The sequence below is a fragment of the Pipistrellus kuhlii genome, unplaced genomic scaffold (genome assembly GCF_014108245.1).
Source record: "Pipistrellus kuhlii isolate mPipKuh1 unplaced genomic scaffold, mPipKuh1.p scaffold_m20_p_2, whole genome shotgun sequence".
In the NCBI taxonomy this organism is placed as follows: Eukaryota; Metazoa; Chordata; class Mammalia; order Chiroptera; family Vespertilionidae; genus Pipistrellus; species Pipistrellus kuhlii.
The window spans coordinates 168762071-168787078 of record NW_023425515.1 but is presented as its reverse complement, the minus strand read 5'-3'; the positions used below and the strand labels follow the sequence as shown (position 1 = coordinate 168787078).

At 51.1% G+C, this 25008-nt stretch overlaps 1 protein-coding gene across 4 annotated transcripts; it reads right to left on the bottom strand.

Moving 5' to 3' along the window:
* Nucleotides 1-460: 460 nt before the first annotated feature.
* On the bottom strand, nucleotides 461-21624 carry IPO13 (importin 13). Of its 4 annotated transcripts, none has more exons than XM_036444400.2 (20): nucleotides 20750-21614; nucleotides 18043-18824; nucleotides 12003-12143; nucleotides 11762-11903; nucleotides 11489-11655; nucleotides 11160-11280; nucleotides 10926-11073; nucleotides 10329-10510; nucleotides 10220-10246; nucleotides 9915-10049; nucleotides 9566-9709; nucleotides 7917-7997; nucleotides 6985-7122; nucleotides 6696-6792; nucleotides 3902-3954; nucleotides 1555-1621; nucleotides 1409-1467; nucleotides 1181-1270; nucleotides 720-901; nucleotides 461-626 (listed from the first exon to the last, which is right to left on the bottom strand). In XM_036444400.2, the coding sequence occupies exons 1-20, from the start codon at nucleotides 20831-20833 to the stop codon at nucleotides 530-532; spliced, it is 2937 nt and encodes a 978-aa protein (XP_036300293.1). In that variant the 5' UTR covers nucleotides 20834-21614; the 3' UTR covers nucleotides 461-529. The 4 variants fall into 4 exon arrangements, 3 of the variants coding, with proteins under 3 accessions (XP_036300293.1, XP_036300294.1, XP_045440688.1); XM_036444401.2 differs by having other exon boundaries at nucleotides 18043-18779; nucleotides 20750-21612; XR_004989073.2 differs by lacking the exons at nucleotides 461-626; nucleotides 720-901; nucleotides 3902-3954 and having other exon boundaries at nucleotides 1187-1270; nucleotides 20750-21621.
* Nucleotides 21625-25008: the final 3384 nt, after the last annotated feature.

Genomic DNA, 25008 nt, shown 5'->3' with positions numbered 1-25008 from the left:
TGTTGATGTTTCTATCTCTCCCTCTCCTTTCCTTTCTCTAAAAATCAATAAAAACACTTAAAAATAAAATAAAGTAAAACTTCCTCCATGCAACCTTCATAGTCCCATCCTCCCAGCTTAGCATGGTAAGTATGGACTAGATCAGCCTTTTAGATGGCACAAGGCAGAACTAGGGACTCAGTACTCAACACTGTTGATTACATAAATGTCTGCATTCATGAACATGGAACTAACTTAAAGGGGAGGGAGTTCTGATACTACTGCAATCCCCATCCCACCCCAAGAGCGACGGCAATATTCTGAGTGGCTCCGGCACTATCTCTTGCACCCCAGGAGCTACATGTCGGCTCTCCCACTCCCTATCAAGGCCCGGATCCTGGAATCCTCCCATCCTTATCCCAGGCCTCTGGGTCATCCAGTTAGGTGGTGGTGGCAGTAGAAAGGAAGCAGAGACAACAGAGCAGTGGGGGTCCAGGTTTACTCTTTGGGGACAGGGAGGAGTGAGGAGTGGGTGGGACGGGAATGCCCCTCAGTAGTCGGCTGTGTAATCTGTGCCATGTAGTCCCCTGCACAACAGTGTGAACTCCTTCACCATCTCCTTTACCCGCCTCTTGTTCACTCGCTCGCTGAAGGAGAGAAGGGAGACCAGGTTAGCACCATCCACCACTGCTTCATCTTCTCTTCCAGACCTGAGCCCAGGCCCCACCAGCTCCGCTCACCGAAGGATCTGCTGGCTGAAGGTGTCCTTCTGTTCGGGGCTGAGGCGGGCAGAGGGAAAGCCAGGTGGCTGCAGTGCTTCCTTGATCCACATGCTCAGGAGGCTGAAGCAGTGTTTGTTCAGAGCAAATAGGATGTCGGCAAAACAGTCCATGAGGCTGCGGGAGGCCTGGCCCCCAATGGCCTGAGGAAGACAGGTTCTCAGTACACCAGGGCCTTGTCCCTTCTGCAGCAAAGGTGTTGAGCTTTGCCCCACCCCCCCTCGGGCCATTCCTCTGCCAAACTGCATCTGACAAGTGAGTGCTGCTTTTTGAGAGCCAACTCTGACAACTTTCAGACATTTAAATGAGGAAAAAACAGAATCAGAGTTTAGGGAACCAAAGGCTCAAGATCCCCCAAAGGGCAGCTGCCACAGAAGCAAGGGCCACCGTACCCACACCAAGCGCCCCCTGCTCCATCTCACCTCCAGCACTGCTATGAGCAGCATACGGCCATCCTCCTGTACTACCTTTCCCACCGGTTCTACTTCCCCACATCGAGGCAGGAGCTCTGTCTGCAGAGGATAAAGAGGCCTGTCAGCCCAGCTCCTACCCCCTCATCCTGGAGATAAGACCCATATACCACACCCCTACCCTCTGAGTCCTAATAGTGGGGGGGGGGGGGGGGGAGTCTGGGGCAGCATGGGACTCACAAAGAAGCCACAGGAGGCCTTGACAGTAGGTGCCTCAGGGAACTTGAGGGCCAGCACAGCTGTGGGAGAGGCAGAAGCAGATCAGACAGAGCCTAAGGAGCCTCCCAAGGGGGCCCCAGGCCCACTTGTCCAACTGCCCCACTTACCACACTGGAACACAGCTTTGACATCCAACCGTTCACACAGGAACAAATCTGGCTTCCGCTTCAGAGCCTGTAGGAGGTGGAGCTGGTAAGCCCAGCCCCAGCCAGCTGCAAACACCAACCCCACCCCCCCCCCACTCACCTGCCACCCCAGGGCCCAACTTCACGCACCACAGATAGAGGCTGTCAAAACCAACTACCATCTCTGGGGACACAGACCATCCCAGAGTGCCAGAGGCCAGGAGAGAAGCAGCCAAGGAATGCTGTGTACATGTATGTGTACATGAATGCAGTGTATGAGAGAGGTTAGGGGTCATAAGGCAGATAGCTTGGGTCCCAAGTTACTCTCTGAGCAAACGCCTTCCCCTCCCCCCAAACCAGAGACGGATTCCTGCAGGCTCAAGTACCAGCAGTGACTTCTCTTGATTCATAGAGCCAGTGTAGGCCCCTCTATTTATTAACAAAGCCGCAGGAAGAAGAGATGGCAACTGGACATGAAACACAGTCCAACAGCCGCCCCCCATGTCCTGTCACTCTGCAGACACCCTTCAGATCATAAAGAGGAAAAACAGGGTAGGTCCCTTGGAGCCATGGCCCTACCTTTCACCCAAGATACCCTGTGTGCAGGGCCTTCACGGCCAAACCCAGCCCAGGAGCCGTGTTGCCATGTGGGGGAATGGAGGGAGTACAGGGGGCAGAGAGCCAACCCCAAGTGGTACCAGGACATGCCTGGCACATCCTCAGGTCACAGGAGATGCTCTGCACAGCTCCCGCAGTCATCCCCAGCAGCCTCCCAAGGCACAACACACAGACCCCTACCTCTCCAGCCCCTCACAGACCTTCCAGTCTGCCATGTTCACTCACACGCACCTTACTTACTCTCAAACACACTTCCCTTACACACACACACACACACACACACACACACACACACACAGAGTCTCTCTCTCTCTCTCTCTCTCTCTCTCTCTCTCTCTCTCTCTTCCCTCTCCTCCACACACATTTGTAATGCACTCACACTACATATTCACACACTCAAACCACCACATCCCCAAACCAGCTCCACACCCACACCCTCAATCTACCAATCTTCCAGCACTTGTACTCTCTCAACACATCATCCACAAATGCATAGTCAAATACCCTCACCCACAAAGGTACACCCTCACAGATACCCACACATCTATCCATCCAGGCCCAGAACACTCCCTATTCCCCAGGCCTTTTACCCTGCCCCCCTCCCCACCACCACCAAACAAACTGTAAGTTACAAGAGAGTAAGAATCGTGCCCGCTTTTGTGCACCGTTATACCCCCAGTACCTAGCAGAGTATCAAGCATGTATTACACAATAAATATTTGTGGAATGATTAATAAATCCCCCCACATTATTTACCTTTACCCACAGGACTCCCCCCCCCAACCTGCAGAAGCCCCCTAACACAGAACTCCTATATACTAACCTCACGTTCCCACAGCCCAACATATATCTTTTCCAAAACACACATACCTTAATACAGACCTGCCACAATATACATACCTATCCTCCATAACACATTCCCACAGCCCAACACGCACATGCCTCCAACACATATCAACATTCAAAATCCACCAATGCCTAACACACATCAACGTAAACACACACCAACGCACATATCCACATATCAACTACAAATCCAACATAATACGCATACTACTTACAGCAGTTACATGATTTCTGTCCTTACCAAACCAAACTCAAAACACACAAAGTAAGTCCCGACACATTAACACACACACACACACACACACAACCTAACACAGTCTCACAGTGGAGCCAGCACCCCGCCTCCCAGCAGCAGCACAACCTGTCCAGCAGCCCGTTCTGGGCTCCGGGCTTTGGGCTCCATGGAAGCACATTCATCTCAGCCCTGCCCTTGGAGCCTACCTCTCAAGAGCAGGCTGGAGGCACTGAGGCAGGCAGTTCCCGGCAGGAGCACGGGGACAATGAACCCCAGGCCCTTGAACTTCAGTTCTACCCCTGAACTTCTTGGGCACCCCAGACGCCCAGGAGCTGCGGGGCAGTTACCGGCCCCCTCCCTTCCCGACCCCCACCAGGCCAGCCCGCTGCCTCCCTCTGGGACCAGCCTCTCCCTGGTCTTTGTAGAAGACTGAGCTAAGCTGAGGCAAAGGGGCACTAAAGGAGGATGTTGGGTTGTCAACTTCCACGGAAACAGATGAAGAAACTCTATTCAACTGAACAGAAAAAAAATTCGTCAACAGAAAGCTAAAAATAGGCTTAAATTGAATTTCAACATAAGAGAAAGAGAAAGAGAGAGAACAGAACGTGAATGAATAAAACTAAAACACACCTGTGCCAGGAGTTGCATAAATGAATCAACAATATCAGGATGATTCCTGGGCCCTAAAATATAATAAAGATGGAACTTAAGAAAAAATTATACAAACAGCAACTCAACCTCATATAGTTATGTGGGACTGAGAGCCTGCAGGGAGACAGCGTGGGGGCACATGAGCAGCAGGAAGCAAGATAAAGAAACAAAACATACAAAAACCATGAACTGGGAGAAGCCCAACAGAAAGAGACGGCAAAGTGAAGGACGGGCCTGCCCCAGTTCCCTCCCAAGGGGCCTTCCACCTACTCCCCGCTCCTCCTAGGTCAGTCCCCCAAGTTGTCCTGTGGTGCTCGAGCGATGCTGACTCCACATAGCTGAAGTAACACCCCTGGATTTCTTGCTTCGGCCTCAGCAGTTTGGGATGGCCCTAAGCTGCTTCCCCATCACTAGCCATCGAACAGGAGGGCAGAGCTGGTTGTGCTTGGTACCTGCTTTGGAGGCCTGGCTGCAGGCCCGGAAATAGCCAGGGAACAGAACCCGAGCAGGTGTCCCTCACTTGGCTGGCCAAGGAAAGGAACCTACTGGGTCCACTTAACCAGAGGACTCCTTGGGGAGGGCAGTGCCCAATGTGCAGTGGGGATGGCCAGGCAACCCATTGGCAGGGCCTAGGGAAGGAACTGCCTCCTGAGGCCAAAAATGAAAGTCCCACCCAGCAAAGCCCCTCCACACGGACAAAGACTCAGCAGAGAGCCAGGCTCAGGGCCGAGGACCAGCTCCCACCACCAGCCCACATGAAGGAGGAGGGAAACCAGTTAATGTGTTGCCCCATGGTGCAGTGGAGGGCAAAACTGGGACAGCATACAGGTGAGGGGACCGTCCTGTCCAGCGAGACAACCAATAAGCCCAACAAATAGGATGCTGGACACTCTTCTGCCTCCAGTTCTGATACCTGTGGCAAGGACAAGGCCTGCGTCTGGAGCTCCTGCCTGGGCCACCCACTCTCAGCTGCAGACACTGCAGGAACACCTGCCTGAGACACCACTAAGGAGCTGTGTGATCTTGCGCAAGCCACAAGCGCTTGGTTTCCCCACGTTAAAGCAGATAATAATCTCTTCCTTGTTTCCTTCTCCAGGCCACTGATAGAGCCCGCCCCTTCACATCTGAAGCCTGAGTTACTCCAGTCCTGGGAAGTGAGGCCTGATGTGCACCATGCGTGGGTCACGCTGCAGACAACAGGTGTGATATTTAACAGTCGCCCTGCAGGCGGTGGGCCAGTCAGTGAAGGAGAAAGATTCTGAGGGCAGGAAGCCCTCAGCCTCCTTTTATACCAGTGTCTGGTACCTGCTCCATGCTGGCCTCATTCTGGACACTGGGGATGCAGAGAGAAGAGACCTATCCTTGTCTTTCAGAGGCTTAGTCCAGGGAGAGGGAGAGGGACAGACGTGAAGGCTGATTATTGAGTGTAATTGGCACTGTATCGACAGTGTATACATGATGCGGTTTCAACAGGAAATTAGATTCAGAGAAGCTTCTGAGGAATGATGCATGGGTAAGGTGTGAAGGAACGAGAGCTCACTCAGTAAAGGGCGGAAAGGGAGCCAGGCTCAGGGATCCGATGGGACACGATAAGGGAAGAGTCAGTGTGGCTGGGCGGCTGGAGTCATGGGGACACTGAAAGGAGAGGATGTCAAGAGGTATGCAGGCACTACACCAAGTTGGTACCAATGGGATGAGGGCAATGGGGAGCAATGAAAGGGTTTTAAACCAGGGAGGGAAAATGCTAAGGTTTGTGTGTTATAAAGAACATTAAAGCTGCAGGGTGCAGAATGAATTGGAGAGAAGGGCAGATGCCCAAAAAACCAGTCAGAAAATTGTTGAAGTAATCCGGAGACTTTGGACGTGGAGGGTGGGGAGCAGGGGACAGACTGTGGGATAATAGGAAGCAGGACCACTAAGACTTGTCTCCAACTATACAGGAGGAATAGAGCTGAGGATACCTCTATCTGGCCTTCTGGCTCAGCTATCTCCCCACCGGAGCAGAGGCCAGTGTCATGTAACCAGACACCGAGGACACAAGCAGAGAGCACTCTGGCTGCAGCTGAGACCTTTGGTAAGTCTCAATCCTGCAACCACGAGTCTAGGCAAGATTCATGAGGCTGGTGGAGAGTAGTGAAGCCCGGAGTTCGCTTTTGCCAATTCTCTCAGGCTAAGGGCCAGTGAATGGGGACAGGGGGTGGGACCACAGCCATAGGCTTTTGGCCTGAAAGGGAATAAAATTCGTGTGAAAAAAACCCTAGCCAAGGGCCCAAAAGATGCTACATAATGCCTATAACAATCCTATCAAATATAAGAAATGGCCATTTCATGGATATGGAAACAAAGGCTCTGTAAAGGTAAGTGACTTGCCCAAGGTCACACAACTAGTTGGTGGTGATGAGCTTAGAATCTAGGTATGCCTGATTTCAAAGCCCTTGTTCTTTCTACTTTTCATTAAATCCCAAAGAAAAGGAGCCAGCCTGGTACCCAAGCCCCTCAGAGCTTCTGTCCCCATCTTTCCCATCATCCAGACTGGCCCTGAGCCCAGCGGGCCAGTAGAAGACATCATTCACTCTCTCCTCCACTTCAAATTAAGGTGTCAACTCTTTGTAAGGTTGACAATTATGCTATGCTTGATCCTCTAAGTTTCCCATCAAGTCCCATGTGCAACTCAGGGGACAGAGGAGAACATAGTGGGCAGCTTTGGCTTCCCAGTCAGGGAAGCAGAGGCAGTGGCAGTGGCGGCAGCAGCAGAGACCTGGTCAGGACCTACCTTGCTGGAAGAGAGTGAGTGTGACGGAGGTGACGAGCAGGAAGAGGGCCTCGATTGGGGGAAAGTGGGCAGGCTCGTGGGCAAAGATGTGGACCAGCTACAACAAAGCAGAGAATGCTGGTCAGCCGAGGCCCCGCGTCACCAGCACAGGCCAGCATCCCTGGAATGCAAGTGAGGACCTCTGGCAGGGAAACCATCAACCCACTCCACCCACCTACCCCATCCTGGTCAGACAGATCTCTAATTAGGATGGAATCCAGAAGACCGTGGTCCCAATCAGAAGGCCCACCTGTCGAGTGAGGTCAAGAGCTGAGGCCTGGGGGATGGTGCTGTACATCCGACCCAGCATCTCACACAGCTGTGGCACCATGGGGGCAAAGTCATCCAACAGCGTCTTAACAGACTTCTCGAAAATGGCGCACACCGCCTGGGGAGGAAGCAAAGGGGCCCATGAAAGAGAAAAAAAAAAAATATATTGTATTATAATCACCAAATTTGCTAAAACACTAGATCTTAATTATTCTAACCACTAAAAAGAAATGCTGATTATGCGACATGATAGAGGAGCTGATTATGGCTATAATGGCAATTTTATCATGTTATAATATAGAAATGTATCAAATTAACATGTTGTAGATCTTAAATGTACACATTGTTATATGCCAAATATATTTCAATTGACAAAGAAAAAAGAAAAGGGGACCTGGTCGGCAAGTCACAAGAGGCTGGAACAGAATGGAGGCCTGGCACAGAGGAGGCCTACGAAGGGGCCCTTACCTATAAGCCTTGCCTGGCTCTGCGAACCAAGGAAGGTAAAGAAGTCTCACCCTGACCCTGAAAGGCAGGAGGCAAAAAGGCCCTTTTCAGAGGGGCACAGATGGCACCTTGTAACTCTTCCTACTTACATCTCCACTGTTTCCTCTCAGGGAGCAGCATCAGCAACAGAATCATGAATTACAAAGAGACCAAAGGCAGGTCTCTGATGCAAAAGTGGATCCCTGGCTGTCACTCAACCACATCACAGACCTTTGGTTGAGCATTTCTTCTGATACTGGGGCGCTCTGAATGCTTTCCCAAAAGATTCCTTATATCTATGGAAAAGGATTTGCCTCCTTTATTTCCTCAAGACCATTGCAAGCTTAAGCAGGGCAGCAATACCTTCCTCCTGCTCCACCTCTGAGAAAAGTCACCACGGGGCAGAGAGCAAGGGGTGGGACTCACCTCCACCACCTGGGCATCATTCAGCCATTTGCTCAGCACCTTCTGGATAAGCTGGAAGACCTGCTGCAGCACCACTACCACCTGGAGACACAGGAAGAAGATGCCCCACAACCACTGTCACCCACTGGAGAAGGACCTGGTAGCAGGAAGCAGGCCAGGAGTTCAAATCCAAACCTATCACCCCAGACTGTGTACCGAAGACTCAGTGAATGGGACTCTGGCAGGAGGAGTGTTTGCTCAATGCCCTATGAATGAGAGAGGATATTTGAGTTCTAGGGATCCTCTTAGAAGAAGCCTCAAATTGCAAAGCAGGGATAGTATGAGTGCTCATAAGATTACTAAATTGTGAGGGGAACCGGGTGGGTGGAGGTGAGGAAGGTATACAGGGGATAAATGGTGGTGGGACAAAAAAAAAAAAAAAAAAAATACTAAAACTTTGCAACTTCTGCCCTAGCTGGTTTGGCTTAGTGGTTAGAGTGTCAGCCTGCAGACTCAAGGGTCCCAGGTTCGATTCCAGTCAAGGGAATGTACTTTAGTTATGGGCACATTCCCAGTAGGTGTGCAGGAGGCAGCTGATCGATGTTTCTCTCTCATCGATGTTTCTAGCTCTCTCCCTCTTCCCTTCCTCTCTGTAAAAAAAATCAACAAAATATATTTTTTTAAAAAAACAACACATCAGAACTTTGCAACTTCCTCTCTATTTCTGCTCAGTAAAACTCCTAGTGCCAAAAGCCTATAGGCTGGCTCCAGATAGGCTTAGAGCAGACAGCCCAAGGGACACATAATACGGACAGCTTCTGCAGGAGCAGAGAGCAGAATGAGGTCCTGGGAGGTGAGGGAAGGCAGGATAACGACTGCCATAGGTGGGGCTCTGTGGCAGAGATTTAGTCTGGAGCCAAAGGGTAACTGAAACTAGGGTGGGGAGTTGAGCTGAGAGGCCAGGACACTGTGGCTTCCTACTCTTCAGGAGAAACACCAAAGGGTGTACCGGGAACAATGACCAAAGCAGTCCCTCACATTTGTACAAAACTTCCCAGTATGCATCTGCTACCCAACAATTCTATGAGATGAGCAAGCCAGTGTTCTGATGTTCACAGTTTTGAGTGGGAAGCTGAGGCTTGCCCCAGATCAAATAGCTTATAAGTGGTCACCCAACACCCTGTGCCTGCCCGAGCTTACCACAGCACTTATCACACTGCTTTGTGACAATCTGTTTACATGTATTTCCTCTAGATTGGGAGCAACTTGAAGGTAAAAACTATTACATGCAGAGCATGTACCGTAAGCATCCTTGGTGCCCATGGGGAACAAAGAATGCTGAAGCAATAAGGCCCCGGAATTAGGGGTTAAAGAAGGGCCCATAATTACATCACTTAGGGGCTGAAATATAATGTCAGTGTCCCTTATGGGGGGGGGGGGGGGAAACCACAATGACATCATCCTAGTTGGGCTGGGGACAAAGACACCACCCACAGGGTGAGATAATGACATCACTCCCCGGAGTGGGGGGGCAATGATAGAATCATTCACAGGATCAAATGCATCATGCCACAGGGAACAATGACAATATTACCCATAGAACTGGAGGTGACAATGACATTCCCACAGGGTTGGGAGGTGGGGGCAATGGCAATGACAACATCACCCACTGGGTTGGGTCCCTGTGGTACTGGCAGCTTCCGGAGCTCAGAGCCTTCATGATCATCCTCATGATGACTAACATCCAGCGTGGTGAAGAGGTTGGAGAGAAGCCCCAAGATGTGGACAATGGCCAGCTTGTTGGAGGGATTAGGCTATGGGGAGAAGACAAACAAGTTCTGGATCTTCCAGTCCCAGTTTGGCTCCCTGGCCCCAGCCCTGACCGCCAGCTCCAACCCTATCCCTCAGCAGCACAGTCCACACAAAGGGAAGCCCCAGAATCCCACCCCTGCTCCTCCCTGGCCACACACATACACACACACACACACACACACACACACACACACAGCTCTCACTCACTATCTCCTCTGCCAGCTTCTCCAGCTGCTGGATATAGGGCGAGATGAGCGAGTGCAGGTTCTTAAGGATCTCCTCCACCTGCAGGGCTGACAGCAGGAAGCCCAATGCCTGCATCAGCCACATGCACTGGCTTGTCTGTGGGACAGAACATGGAGGGTCAGTCCTGGACACATCTGGTTGTGGGTGGGAAGAAGGAACCAACTGGGAAGCTTCCAAGAACAGAGGGTAAAGAACAAGGCAGAAGACAGAATTTCTGTGGTTCCTACAATATCCCCAGGGAGCCCCCTAGAAACTTTTGAGCTCACCTTGTGGATCTGTTTCATTAGCACATCCTAGGGATAAGAAGAAGAAATATGGTATCAGAGCAGCGCAGAGTGTGCCTGACACCCCACTCCACCCAGGGCCCCTGCATACCTGGGAGACTGCCACGATGTTGGCAGCATAGGGTGGCAGGTCATACTTGCATTCTCGGCAGATCTTTTTGAGGGTGGACACAGAAGAGACAGAGAGCTCAGGATTGCCTAGGGCGTGCAGTACAAGGGGAAGAACGCTGTTGATCATGACGGGGTGGTCAGCCAGCCATTCAGACAGAGCTCCTGGAGGAAGAAGGGAGGGAGAGAGAGAGGAGAGGATAGTTGAGGCAGACCATGTCCCTGCAAGGCAGGCAGAGCTGCCGGGCAAGGTCAAGTTGCAGGCCCAATACAGAGCACTGTTCATTCAGAGGACTGAATAGGCAAATATGCATGCACATGATCAAACATGATCCTTAAGGTGGAGAAGCAGGACTAGCCTCACTGAATTGCAGTGGACCAGTCTCATTTTATTGCAGCTCAGTACACTCATGAGGAAGGACACCTTAGATGTGCCAGGACAGTTAGTTGGCTGTGACACGGACTGTGTGTGTGGGCATGTGTGTCTCTCATTTTGGATGGGACCCAGCAGGCTGGCTGTAGCTGGGGGATGGGCACCTATGGCTCTAGAATGTGCTCATGGGTGTGTACCAGGCCTCACCAATGGTGAACATGACGGTGTCCGCCAGCTGCACGTTGCTGATGCTGATCCGTGGGATGAGGCCAATGAGCCCAGGCACCACATCAGAATAGTTGACATCAATGGTCTCTGCGATGGATTGGAAGCCATAGAGCAGGGCTTCTGTGTGCTGGGGAAAGAGGGGGCCGTTGGCTTGGCTGAAGAGCAGGGTGTGACAGATCTAGGAGGGCTGAGGGAATCAGGCTGGAGGGATACCTGCCAGGAGTAGGGCTCCTCTGAGTTGGTGAGCAAACGGCCCAGCTTGTCATAGAGGTTGCTGAGCAGCTCGGCTCCCAGCATTTCATAAACATACATGAGCGTGTCTGAGATGTCCACCCTGAGAAGCAGATGAAGACCTTGTACACAGCCTGCATCTTGCCCCCAAGCCCGGGAACCCACCCTGGTAACCTCACGACCATGTAAAAGTACACAGACAGTAAGAAAGGAGCTCCAGGATCCAGGAAGCCTGTCCTTGGGGCCCTCCCCTCATTGCCTTCATTATTTCAGGACTCCATTTAGAGCTAGGATTGACCTGCTACCGTCACCTGTAAATTCGGAACTGCTCCTTCTCATCTGAGGACCAGAATCCATATTCCTCATCAGAAGGGAACTGGGCCTTGTGCAGAAGCACATCCACCAGCTGGAAGTAGACTGGCCTGTACACTTGCTGGTACACAGCCTGCTTCTCTGCCTCAAAGGACAGAATGTCATCCTGAGAGCCAGGGAAGAGTATTAGCCACCTCACCAGCAGCCACAGAAGCCCATTAGCCACCTTCTCCCATCATGGCCCCCTCCTCCTGGAGGTCACACAGACACACCTGCAGCGTGTACCAGAAGGTGAGTGTCAGGGAGCTGGTGGTCTCATTGACAGGATAGTGGCCAGGGATACCCGTGCAGAACATGATCATGTTGACAAGGGCCAGAAAGCTCTGCCAGTGCTCCACTTGGTCAAGCAAGGCCCTTGGAGGAAGGAGACACAGAAGGTCACTCAAGAAGGCTCCATAACCTTCCCTCCTTACGGCGCCCTGCTATCCCACCCCCAGCTGCTCCACTCCTCACCGAGAGTGGTTCTCGCCAAGGGCCACAGCAATGCGACAGATGCCATGGGAGGTCTCCATGTCCCCATTCTGCACTGCCTGTCGCAGTTGCTCCTGCAGTCCCAGCACCAGTGGGATGAGTTTCAGGAGTGTGTTCACATACCTGGAGGCATGAGGGGGAGGAGACCCATCAGAGCTGTCTGCCCATCCCTCACCAGGTTTGAAAGAAAGGTACATTCGCCCAGTTTTCCATTGAAGTTCCCCCCCTCACATCAAATCCAAAGCAAAAGAGAGATCAGGGCCTACATGGCAGCTGCCCATGCTGGGAAGAAGCTTAGGTCAGAGACCCCCTGGAAAACTCTGGAAAGGAAGTATAAGGTCAGTGTTATGGTTTGGATTGTACGTTCCTATTAGAATTAATGCTGGGATGCAATAAGACTTTGGGAGAGATTGGATGAGGTGAATGTATTTTGCATGTGGGTTGGACATAAATTTGGAGGTGCTAGAGGGCAGACTGTTACAGGCTGAATTGTTCCTTCCCCCTTTGCCTCCCGCCTCTGCAAAATATGTTGAGGTCTTACCCTCTAGTACACATGTGTCAAACACAAGGCCCGCAGGCCAAATCCGTCCCGCCAGGCCTTGCAATGTGGCCCGCACCGCGCTGTCATCACTGCACTCCGCTGCGTTTCCATCACAATGACAGTTTATGACTGTTCAGTAAACCATTCGGCCCGCGATTTAGGCTGGATTTTAGATTTTGGCCCCTTCTCTGATTGAGTTCAACACCCCTACTCTAGTACCTCAGAATGTAACCTTATTTGGAAATAGGGTCATTGCAGGTAAGGTCACAGTGTAGGGGGGCTCCTAATATGACTGGTGTCCTTATAAGAAGACATCCATGTGAAGACTGAGACCTTCAGTGACATGTGATAGCAAAGGCAGAGACTGGAGTTATACAGCTCATGCCAAGGAACACCAAAGGTTGCCAGCAAACCACCAGAAGCTAGGAGGAGGCAAGGAAGGAATCTCCTATAGGTTTCAGAGGCAGTTGAAACCTTGATTTCAGACCTCTAGCCTCTACAAGTGTGAGACAGTAAATTTCTGTTGTTTACCCAGTGTGTGGTACTTTAGCACAGTAGGTCTAGGAAACGAATACAGATACCGTTCAGGGAGACTGAACAGGATGGGAGACAGAAGAGTTAACAGGAACCATGTTAAAGACTTTAAAAGGCAGCAACAGCTCCTAAGAGCATCAATCCCCACCTTCCACTTCACCCCCTACCAAACCCTAACTCGTATGTAATCTGGTAGCAGTAAGAAGGCAAAGCAGATGATGAACTTAGAGAGAGCTAAGGCAAAATGAACAGGACTTGATGATTAACTGGATATGAAGATGGGAAAGAGTCAGGGAAAACCCTCAGGTTACTGACTAAACAACCAGGTAGATGGTAGGACTGTAATCCTGGAGGGGTGGGTGGAGAGGGACAGTACCAAACAAATCTAATGGGAGGCTGAGAGCGGTAAGTTCGGTGTGACACATGTTGAATCAGAGGTACCTGAGGAGATATGCAGGTAGAAGTGTCCAGAGTGTTGGATTTAAAAACATGAAACTCAGGGACAGATCCAGACAGAGAAGCATTGATTAGACTGTCAAACCTCAGCAGGAAGGTAGAGGAGGGTGGGGGTAAGGGGGAGAGATCAACCGAAGGACTTGTATGCATGCATATAAGCCTAACCAAAGGACACTGGACACCAGGGGGGTGAAGGCATGAGTTGGGGGGAATGTTGGGGGTTAATGGAGGGATGAGGACACATATGTAATACCTTAAGCAATAAAGAAATTAAAAAAAAATTTAGAAAGAGAAAAAATTAAGTATATGGATATGAATGTAATAAAATAAAAAAGATTTAGTATTTGAAAAAAACAAACACACACAGGAAACTCAATAGAGAGGTTAGAACAAGAGACATGGATGTTGGAGTCATCAGAGAAGAGCTGGTAATTGGAGTTACAGGAGTAGATGAGAATTGCTCAGGAAGAAAGTGTTGAATGAGAGAAGATGGTCCAGGTCAGAGTCCAGAAGCACAATGACCCCTGAAGGAGCAGCAGAGGAAGCACAGTACACAAAAGCGTCTGAGGGAAGGCTAGCTCCCTCCCACTGGTCTCCTCCCCAGTAGCCTGTTCTGTGGAGACCAGATTACATAGAGGAAGTGACACTCACATCAGGGAATCAGATGCTTGGGACTCCTCTGCTGTCAATCATGCATCACCATACCAATCTATGGAGGGGAGGGGGAGGGGAACGGGACTGAGTGCCCAGGAGTTCAACATGGACTTGCCCCAAGCAGATTATTAGGTAAATGACCTAATAACCTTAGGGGTAAAATGTGGACAGAGGCAACCAGGCCAATATGTTGGCCTTCTCCACACCCCTGTTTTGGTGAGATAAGACGTCCATACCAGGATATCTCAGACCAGAGATAGCCCCAGAGGGCGCTGCCTAGAGACAGCTGGGAGAGCTTCTCATGACCCTGACACAGGCTGTACCACCAGACAATGGGCACCTTCAGGCCAGATCTGGCACAAAGAGCAGGGGCAGGGCCAAGGCCAAGATCCCTGAGTTCCCAGCTGCAGAGATGGGAGCAGGAGGCAGTGCCCTGCCCCCACAGCACTCCCACTGCATTCCAAAGCTGCCCCACACCTGCCAAAATCCATGTATACAATAGGTCCTCAATGAATTTTCTTAACTTCTCTCATCTGAGCTTTATAATAAGATAAATCAAGGACAATCTAGCCCAGAAGGACTCAGAGTATTACTCAAGGTCATATAGCAAGTGAGAGGTAGGTGCCAAGCTGAGAAAGGTCCGTATACTGCTGTAGGTCTGCATCTCTTTCAGGGTCCAACCTGAATTTCCCCAAAGCATCTATACTGATCTCAGACCATATCTCAAGTCCTAACTGATGGGGCCTTCCAAGAGCCTAATTCACCTTCTCTCCTCATCAGTTACCGATGAAAAGCTTTTCCAGAATTAAAAAACATATTGCGGGGTGGGGAAGAGGGCATTTCAAAGGACAGTCAGGCAAGCAGCAGCAGTTGTGGAGGAGAGGGGAAAGGTGGCAAGTGCAAGCTTAGTCAAGGGGAGGGCTGATGTCATGAAACCTGGGTAAGGCAGTGCTGGACGACCCAGAAGTCAAAACCACTGAAGGTGACTTTCTCAAGCCAAAGCTAGGAAACTAGACTACAACACAGCAAGGTCCAAACTGGAACTCCGAGCTGGGTGCAGCCCACCCACTGGGGAAACTCTTGCGTAGATTTCTTACCCCTGGGCACCTGTGCCTGAGACTTGTGAGTAGACAGGAAAACAGACCTAAAGTTTGGGGAGGGAGATAAGAGAGGATGTCTTTAGTGCCATGGCTGAGATTGGGTTCAAGTGGGCTGATTGCAGTCGATTAGCTTGAACTGCTGGAGCAGGGCTGCTGGGACTCCTTAGCTGCCACTCACACTGAGCTCAGCCCAGACCTGCAATTACAGATCCAGGAGCAGAGCTGAAAAGGGGAAGAGTTGCTAAGCAACAAAAGGAACTGCAGCCAATAGGCACTTAGGAGGCTGTGTGCTTCCTCCCTGGCTTCTTGCTTGCTCATTGGCTCACAGAAGAAGAGGCATCAATTACCTGCCAAAGCCCTGGAGACTGGCTGGGCGGGTAAACCTGGGTGTATCCAAGGACATCCCACATCACCCATGCACTGGCCCTGGCCAATTCTCCTTACCCAACTGTCTGAGCCCAGCCAGCACTGGAGCTCTGGCTGCCAAGGAGGGCCTTGACCTGAGACTTGCTAACCACCTCAAGTTGAAAAACACGGGAAACCAGGGGAAAGGCATCATAGTAACGGCGAATGCAACGATGATACCAAGTACTTACAAATGCCGTTTCTGGAGTACATAGGAACCATGCTAGACCTTTCACAGACCTTCTCTTATTTAACCCTCATAACAAAATATTCTTTACAGAATACCAGGGACAGGCCCCGTGTATACTATTCTAGTTAAATCATTAAAAACCTGTGAGGTCAGTATGATTACATACATTTTACTAATGAAGAAACTGAGGTTTACCCAAGGTCTCAGATCTAGTAGATGGACCATTTCTGGGATTCGAGTTCAGATGTGATGAAATGCCAAGGCTAGTGCCATTAACCACTCCCCTCTGCTGTCTCTTTCAGTGTTATTTTCCTCCCCAATTCTGCCAAGGGTTCCCAAAGTCCCATCTCTGAAATGTTAGTGTCAGGCTTCCAGTTTCTCCAGGTCAATTCACCTTATTCCAAAAATCTCATCATGCCATTTTCTCTGCTTAAAATCCTTTCATATCTTTATATCATCCTCAGAATGAAAACTAAAATCTTAAACTGTTAAGATTAAGGCTGATAATCTTACATGACCTGGGCTCAGATCTCCTATACTGGCCCTTAAACCCTGCTGTCTAATCATACCCTTCATCTGTCTGAAATGTCCTCACCATATCCATCACCTCCATCTGACTAACTCTTACACAGCCTTCAAAGAATAGCTCAGCTGTCACCTTTCCTGGTCGGCCTTTCACAACCCACACAGACTTGGTTCTTACAGCCCCTCTGCTCTCTCCATTAGAGTATTCATCATGTTGACTATACTTGCTCATTCATGTATCTAGTTATGAGCTCCTAACTTGCAAAAATCAACCCATTTATCTTTATGCTCCTAGTCCTCACTACAGGGCCCAACACACAAACAGGTACTCAACAAACATTTGCTGAACGCCTTACTACTCGCATTTTCTTCTAAGTCCTTGAATGTGCAAGGTGTTGTTCAACACAGGTCTTTGCACCTGCTATTGTTTCTGAAGTCTGCAACATTCCCTACTCCCCAACTTCTTCCACCCCTTGTCACTTTTCTTTTCTTTTTTTTAAATATAGTTTATTGATTTTTAACAGAGAGGAAGGGAGAGGGATAGAGAGTTAGAAACATCGATGAGAGAGAAACATCGATCATCTGCCTCCTGTACACCCCCTACAGGTGATGTGCCCACAACCAAGGTACATGCCCTTGACCAGAATCGAACCTGGACCCTTGAATCCGCAGACCAACATTCTATCCACTGAGCCAAACCGGTTAGGGTGGCAAGTCCTACTTTTTATCTGTTCAAAGAATATTGAATGCTACCAAGTGCCGCTGGCACAATATGACAAAAATAAAATGATAGAGTGCCTTCCCCTCAAAGCTGAGAGACTAATGGGGAGACATACATTAATTTATAATGAAACCGTGTTATGGACTAAGAAGGAAAAACACTGGAGTTCCGGATAAAATATTATAATAGAAAACACCAAACTAAGTCTTAAAAATCATGAAGGATGTGAAGTTTAAGCTGAGACAGAAGTGATATGTCAAGAACATGTGATGGTTCAGAGCCTGGAAGGAGCATAGGACATTCAATAAATAGAAAAGACTGAGAGTGAAGAAAGCAAGGGGATGGGCCATGAGGTGAAGCTAGAGATGTCATATTGGGAACCTGAACTTCACCCTATGAGCGGTGAGAAGCCACTGAAGCGTTCTGAGCAGAAAGGAAATATTAAATATTCATTTTCAAAAGATCACTCTGGCTGCTGCTTGGACAATGCAGGAAGGGTACAAGAGCAAAAACCAGGGAACTGGTGAGAAAGCTCTACAATAATCTGGGGAGAGGTAATGACAGCTTCAACTAGAGTGGTGGCAGTGGAGATGGAAAAAAAAAATAGATTTGCAATACGGTCAGGGGCGGAACAGCCAGAACTTGGTTGAGAGAAAGAGAAGAGTCAACTATTTTAACAGAGTAATTCATTGGATGGTTACTTGTCTAATGTCTGTCTCCCTCTTTGAACCATGGGACAGGGACCATGTCTTGATGGGTTCCTTGCTGTATCTCCAGCATAGGACCGCACATGCAGTAGGCACTCAATTAGTGTTTACTGAACAGATGGATGGATGGACGGATACATGGATGGCCAAGCAGACTGCCCCGCTCTGGGAAGGTGGGGACCAGCTCACCTCTGGGCATCAGGCTGTGAGATGGCATTGACAATGGCCTCCACGCTGCTGTCAAAGAGCTCCGAGTCCTGCAGAGCGGCGAAGGCAGCCTGAATGAGGGCCTCACAGTCCTGCAACGGCACCTCCAGCTGCACCCAGCTGGAAAAGCACTTGAGTACCTTCTGACGCACACAGCTGGGGGAGCTGGGCTGCTGCAGCAGCTGCTCCAGCAATGGGAAGACGGCCCCACACTCCACTGCCAGGCTGGCCCGCACCAGGCCCTTGCGGTACTGGGGCAGGCGACTGGTCTGAAATTCCTCAGGCAGCACTGTCAGCAGCTCCAGCAGAGCCAGGCAGCGGCCCTGGCCGTCCACCAGTGAGTCCTCAGCCTGAAAGAGTCGTACCATATCTGCCACAGCACATGGCCAAGCGTCAGGCATCATGCTGAGCGCCAACGAGGCCAGCGCCACACACAGCCGAGTCAGCACAATCTTGGAGCCACTGGCAAAGCGAGTGATCTGAGTGAACAGCTGCGCCTTCAGACTTTCATACTGGTCCGTGGGGATGTCGCTCCAGTAGCGAGAGATCTTGATGTGCAGGGCACTGGCCCCAAAGTACTGGATCTCAGGCACCTTGTCAGGCTGTAGCAACTGCCAGCTGAAGTGCCAGGCCTGCGGGGAGACCTGGGCCTGCATCAGCCACTTCTGAGCCAGGTTCTTGTTCTCAATGTTGGGGTCATAGTAGAGCTGGTGCAGCGCCTGCAGGAGAACACAGGATTGAGCAGGTGCTGGCCACTCTGGATCCTACCAGAGCCCAGAAAAGAGGGTGTGATTTGGTCCTGCAGTACGGCTCTCTCTTTCTGACAGGGGGGGGGGGGGGGGGTGTGTGGGTGTGTGTGTGTGGTTACTGAGCAGAAAGAGAGAACCTAGGACCCTGCCGATATTTTGAGAACCTAAACTTTCTTCATGCTCTACTATAGGGGTGTCGAACTCAATCAGAGAAGGGGCCAAAATCTAAAATCCAGCCTAAATCGCGGGCCGAATGGATTACTGAACAGTCATAAACTGTCATTGTGATGGAAACGCAGCGGAGTGCAGTGATGACAGCGCGGTGCGGGCCACATTACAAGGCCTGGCGGGACGGATTTGGCCCGCGGGCCGTGTGTTTGACACATGTGCTCTACTATATCCTCTTCTTATAGCAAAGCATTATGGATTCAGAGAGTGAACCCCCACAGGCTAGCGCGCATACACACACACACACACACACACACACACACACAGAGGAGGCTGAGCTCATCACAGGGGAGGCATGAGGTAAAGGGCACGGCCAGGTGGGAGGAATGGCTCCACAGGGATGAAGCTAGGCCTGAGAAGAACATGAAACAACCTGAGGGGCTCCGACCCTCCCAGGCACAGCTGTTCCGATCAACTCCAAAAGCTCCATTTAGCTCCCCCAGGATCTTCTTCCCTAGGTCACTCCAGATGCTGGCACCAGAGCCAGTGTGAAACCTGAGAAGGACTAGGACTCTGCCAGGAAGCCCTTGTGCAGAAACACACTGGAGAGGGGGGATGAGAAAACCCCCAGAGAACACATGGAGGATCCAAACTGCTGGCCCAGAGAAGTCTTAGCCTGCTGCCCTGGCAAATGCCTAGTCTGAGATTCTCAACTAGCTAAATCCCCGCGGTGCCAATGCCACTGGGATGTCACCCAGCAAGAAAACAGAGGCTCATCTCCCTGGTAGCACACGGAACAGCGCACCACCATGCCAACACTGCCCAGTCCCATGGGGTGGCAGAGCGAGACCAGGACTCTGACCGCCTAAGCAGTCTCCATCCAAGTAGGCTTAGCTCTACCTGTCCCTCTGACAGCCCGTTACAGCCGCTGTTGCTGTTTGGCTGCTCACGGATGCAGAGAACAGAAGCAGAAGGGATGCGTCCTCACCATTTGGCATGGCAAACAGGGGTCAAGAATAACAAACGAGTTATCTCTGACTATTCCTTATTTCCCATCAAGGTAGCCCTACCTCCCCATTAACCCTGGGGTTTGGAGGATGTAATTCTGCATTCCCGGCCTCTGTAGGTGAGAAGCAGTTTTCAAAAAAAGATGGACCGGGCAGTGGGGCAGTCTGGGGGGGTGCGGGGGGCATGGCAGGAAGCTTTATGGGCAGGTGAGTAGAAAGGAACCCCGAGGCTGCCAGCAGAACCAGGCCCCTGGGACCCAGTACAAAACAAAGGGGGACCACCAGACGCCTGCCTGCCTTCATCCAATAAAAGAAGGGCTCTTCTCCAAGAAAGTCTGAAAGCATAACCCGGATGGTTTTAGCCTCAGGTTATTTTCCGAGCCCCTGGCTCCACAAAAAGGCCCAGGATGGCTCAGCATCCGATGGCTCCTGGGGACTGAGCTGTAGGTCTCCTGGGTGCCTGGGTTCTTGCTGCACGGCTCCTGCAGCTCCCACAGAGCTGGAGAACGGCCAACCTGGCTGGAGGGACCATCCCGAGACCCCCGAGCATCTCTATCCACAGGGGACCCAGGTCTGAGGAAAGCCAAACCGAGCCCTTTAAGACACGGTCACACTGCTGTCCTGCAGGCCCAGAGACAGCAAACGCCAGGTGTCCCGGGGGCACCATCCCAGCGGGCACCCAGCCCAGGTCTGGGCCCTGGCATCAGTGTCTGTGCCCAGAACTTCTGCTCTGTCACTGGAGTGCCCACCCCAGGGCCCTCGTACCTTCTCCACGTTCTCCACAGTGAAGTCCAAGGCTGGTGCTGCTCCAGCCCCGGCAGCCCCCGGCTGCTCCTCCCGCCGGTCCATCTCTGCTCCTCCCCAGCAGGGAGGGGGACCCTGGCTTGTCTCCTGCCCCAGCCCCTTGGCTGCTGGCCCCCTTGCTAGACCCCGGCTTGAGTGCCCAGGGAGTGGTGGTGTGGTGACAGGGGACCCAGGGTGGGCATGGCTGCCGAGGCCTCCCCACCTCGATTGGGGTTGGAGGGCTTGCCAGACACCAAAAGGGGTGGTCTTAGGAGGAGAGCCACTGAGGGGGGGTTCTGGGGAGGAGCCCACAGTGAGGAGTTCTCCAGGCGGGGGTCCCAGTGGTAGGTCACGGCTCTGTTTCCAGAATCTGTGAGAAGGAAGTCATGGGGAGGGAGGCCCGTGGGGAAAACCGAGCCCCAGCCCGTGAGAGGTCACTGGGTCGATGGCCTGTACCCACAACACCCTCGTCGGAGTGCGCTCCCGGGTCCTAGGAGGAGGTCACTGGGGTGGGAGGGAGGTCACGAGGGAAGGAGCCCTTGGCGGGTTACAGAAGGCGTTCCAACGAAGCGCGGGGGTGCAGCATCGACACTCTGGGGCGAAGAGTCCATACGTTGAGGGGCTGTGGCAGATCCCCTCCGCTGGGCCTGGCCCTCACTCTCCTCGCCGCCCGGCTCCGGCCCCGCTACCGCCGCTGCCTCCGCCCCAGTGACTGACAGGCTAGCCGGCTCGGCCGGGACGGGGCGGGGACCTCCGCGAGGCGCGGGCTGCCCCGAGCGCCTGTCCCCGGCACCGCCGACTCAGGCGCCGACCCTCCCCCGCGCCTGCCCTGACCCGGCCGGCCCGGCACAGCCCGGCACGGCCCAGCGGAACTGCGCGGAAACTCATTCCGGGTCTTCGGGCCTGTCCTCGTGCCAGCCCTCTTGCCCCGGATCAGGCGACGGAGCGGCGCGTCGCTCGAGGCCCACGCCGAGCCGAGGTCCCGCCGCTACGCATCCTGGGAAATGTAGTCTCTATTGCTCCTAGCGGGAGCAGGGCGCCTCTCGGCGGAGGCCCGGAGCACGTGGGCTGGGGCCCCGCGGGGCCCCGGGAGCCCCAGGCTTGCTAGGGTCGACAGGCAATTCCCAGTCAATTCCCCGCAGCTCCTTAGGAGTGTGTGACCCAAGGGGCTGCAGGTGGGAGCCCAGGTCGGGGGGGGGGGGGGGGGGGGGGGGGGAAGGTGTGTGAGTTCGGGGCGGGGCGAGGAGCGGTGTCGATGATCGGTCACTCTGGTGCTCTGCTTCGGGTGCACCCTGAGACCCAGGAACCGGACCGTGTGGGGAGGAGGCGTCAGTACCATGAGAAGAAAGGAGGCTCGGTGCGCCTTGGGAATAAAAAAAGGATGGCTCTCGGAACCACCCAGTGAGCAACCAGGAAGCCACATACCATGGACAGTGCTCGGAGAATTTCATAAGGTTCTTGGAAGCAACTTCTATTTATGTGTAATTAGAACAAGACCAGCTCACACCTAAGTGCTACGAACAGTACTTTGCATACCTTACGCATCAGTTCTCAACAATTAGAAGGCAGGGAATTTTATGCAACATTTTCAGATGAGGAAACAGGTTGGGGAAAGTTGAGCTTATCTTGCCCCTGGACACTCAGGGTATCAGAGATCACCAATAGATATTGCTCAGGGGCAGACCCCAGCAGTCCCTTCTCTTTACCACTTGCCCTTTTTCCTTGGAAAAAAAGTGTGTTTTTATTTTATTTTATTGATTTTAAAGAGAGAGAGAGAAGAGAGAGGGAGAAAGAAGAAACATCAATGTGAAAGTAAAACATGGATAGGCAGCCTCCTGCACGCCCCCTATCGGGGATAGAGCCAGCAACCCTGGCTTGTGCCCTGGCTGGGAATCAAACCAGCAACCTCTTGGTGCACTTCACGACACCCAGCCAACTGAGCCACCCTATGCAGGGCATCACTTATCCTTTTAATAACTCTTGCCAGCTACCCGGAGGGGGTAGACCTCTATACCTGGGTTCAGTAGAGGAAAACAGCCTTGGCAATAGCCACCTAGGCCAGAGAAGGCAGAGGAGGGCTTCCCTCAGGAGGAGAAACTTGAATGGGGAAGGAGGTGCTCAATTAGCTGGTAAGCAAAGTCCAAGTGGAATCCAGTCACTCAACAAATCTTTATCAAGAAAATGTTTAGCCAAAACCGGTTTGGCTCAATGGATAGAGCGTCGGCTTGGGGACTGAAAGGTCCCAGGTTCGATTCCGGTCAAGAGCATGTACCTTGGTTGCGGGCACATCCCCAGTAGGGGGTGTGCAAGAGGCAGCTGGTCAATGTTTCTCTCTCATCAACGTTTCTGGCTCTCTATCCCTCTCTCTTCCTCTCTGTATAAAATAATAAAATATATTTTAAAAAAAAGAAAAGAAAAGAAAAGAAAATGTTTAGCCGAAACCGGTTTGGCTCAGTGGATAGAGCGTCGGTCTGCAGACTGAAAGGTCCCAGGTTCAATTCTGGTCAAGGGCATGTACCTTGGTTGCGGGCATATCCCTGGAAGGGGGTGTGCAAGAGGCAGCTGGTCGATGTTTCTCTCTCATCAACGTTTCTGGCTCTCTATCCCTCTCCCTTCCTCTCTGTGAAAAAATCAATAAAATATATATTTTTAAAAATGTTTAGCCCTAACCGATTTAGCTCATTGGCTGAGTGTCAGCCTGCAGACTGAAGGGCCCAGGTTCGAGTCTGGTCAAGGGCATGTACTTTGGTTGCAGGCACATCCCCAGTGGGGGGTGCACAGGAGGCAGCTCATCTATGTTTCTCTCTCATCGATATTTCTCTCTATCCTCTCACTCTTCCTCTCTGTAAAAAATCAATAAAATATATTTTTTTAAAAGAAAAAACTATTTAAAGTACAGCTAGTAATTTGTGTTCAGTCTAAGGGGGTATAGGTGGGGTGAGGAAGAGGGAGGGATGAGTAACAGGTGAGGTTGGAAAGACAAGTTGGGAGCAGTAGACGCTTGAATGAGTTTAGACTTTATCATAAATGCAATATGAAACCATCATGTGATTTCAGCTGGGCGTTGATGACTGGATTTGCATTTTAGAAAAGTCTACCTGTCGTATGTAGGATAAGTCGAAGGAGGAAAGAGTAGAAGTATGGGAGATTTGGGAAGAGAAAACAGGAAGGCCAAAATAAAGTAACTGATTCCAAGACTTGGAGCTCAGGAGAAAGGTCCAGGCTGGAGATATAATGTAATCACCATTGGTATGGAAGTAACTGGAATCATGGGGGTAGAGAATGTAGCTCAGGGAGAGAGTAGAATGGGAAGAGAGAAAGGCCTATATCAAAGCCTCGAGGAACACGTGAGAGGCAGAGAGAGGAAAAGAAGCCCAAGAGTAGCCTGAGAATGAGCAGCGGGAGGGGTGGACGAAAAAGAGAGCATGGGATCAAGACAGTCAATGCAAGACAGGTTTTCAAGGAGGAATGACAGATTTGAGTACTTCTGAGAGTTCAAAGGACAAGAGTTCAGTAATGATGAGGTCACTGGTGACCTCAGCATGAGCTCTTTTGGTGAAGGAGAGGTGAAAGTATATATATATATATATATATATATATATATATATATATATATATATATATATAAAATCACAGTGTCAATTTTGTTCAATGCTGTGTTACATTTGAGCAGGTTTAAATTAAGAGGGAAAGGAGATACTCAATTTAAAAGGTTGAAGAATGGGGAGGCTTGTAAATAATTGAGACCAAGTGTCCTGATACGGAATCCTGACTACAGATGGAGGAATTATTCTAGCTACAGGAGGACATTAATAATAGTATCTAGAACAGGGTATGACACCTCAAGGGCCATGAACATCTAATTTGGGGAATTTTTTAAAAAATATATTTTTACTGATTTCAGTGAGGAAGGGAGAGGGAGACAGAAATATCAATACTGATTGACTGCCTCCTGCAGGTTTCACTCTGGGGATCGAGCTTTTGCAGGGGTTAGGGGAAGATCCTTAGCTTTTATCATATTCTCCAACTCTAAAACAAGTTAAGAAGCACTCCTTTGAATACAAAAGGCGATCTCATATGGCACAATTCTCCTAGATTGTTCTCTGATCTCTCAACTTTCTACCCATCTTATGCTTTTCAAGATGAGACCCTAGTCACTCAGTCCACATACACTCCACCACAGGCATCTTCAGCCTAAGGAAATATGGCAATCCCTGGGCAAGAGAGGAGAAAGCAATTGG

Bases quoted from the DNA above. Each gene is read 5' to 3' on its own strand.
- IPO13 (XM_036444400.2), bottom strand. From the start codon at position 20,833: ATGGACCGGCGGGAGGAGCAGCCGGGGGCTGCCGGGGCTGGAGCAGCA. The intron at 7,123-7,916 runs GTGAGTCCCACC...CTTCCTCCCCAG, and splicing joins ATGATGCCCAGGTGGTGGAG to GCGGTGTGCGCCATTTTCGA. The intron at 1,468-1,554 runs GTAAGTGGGGCA...CCTCTCCCACAG, and splicing joins CAAAGCTGTGTTCCAGTGTG to CTGTGCTGGCCCTCAAGTTC.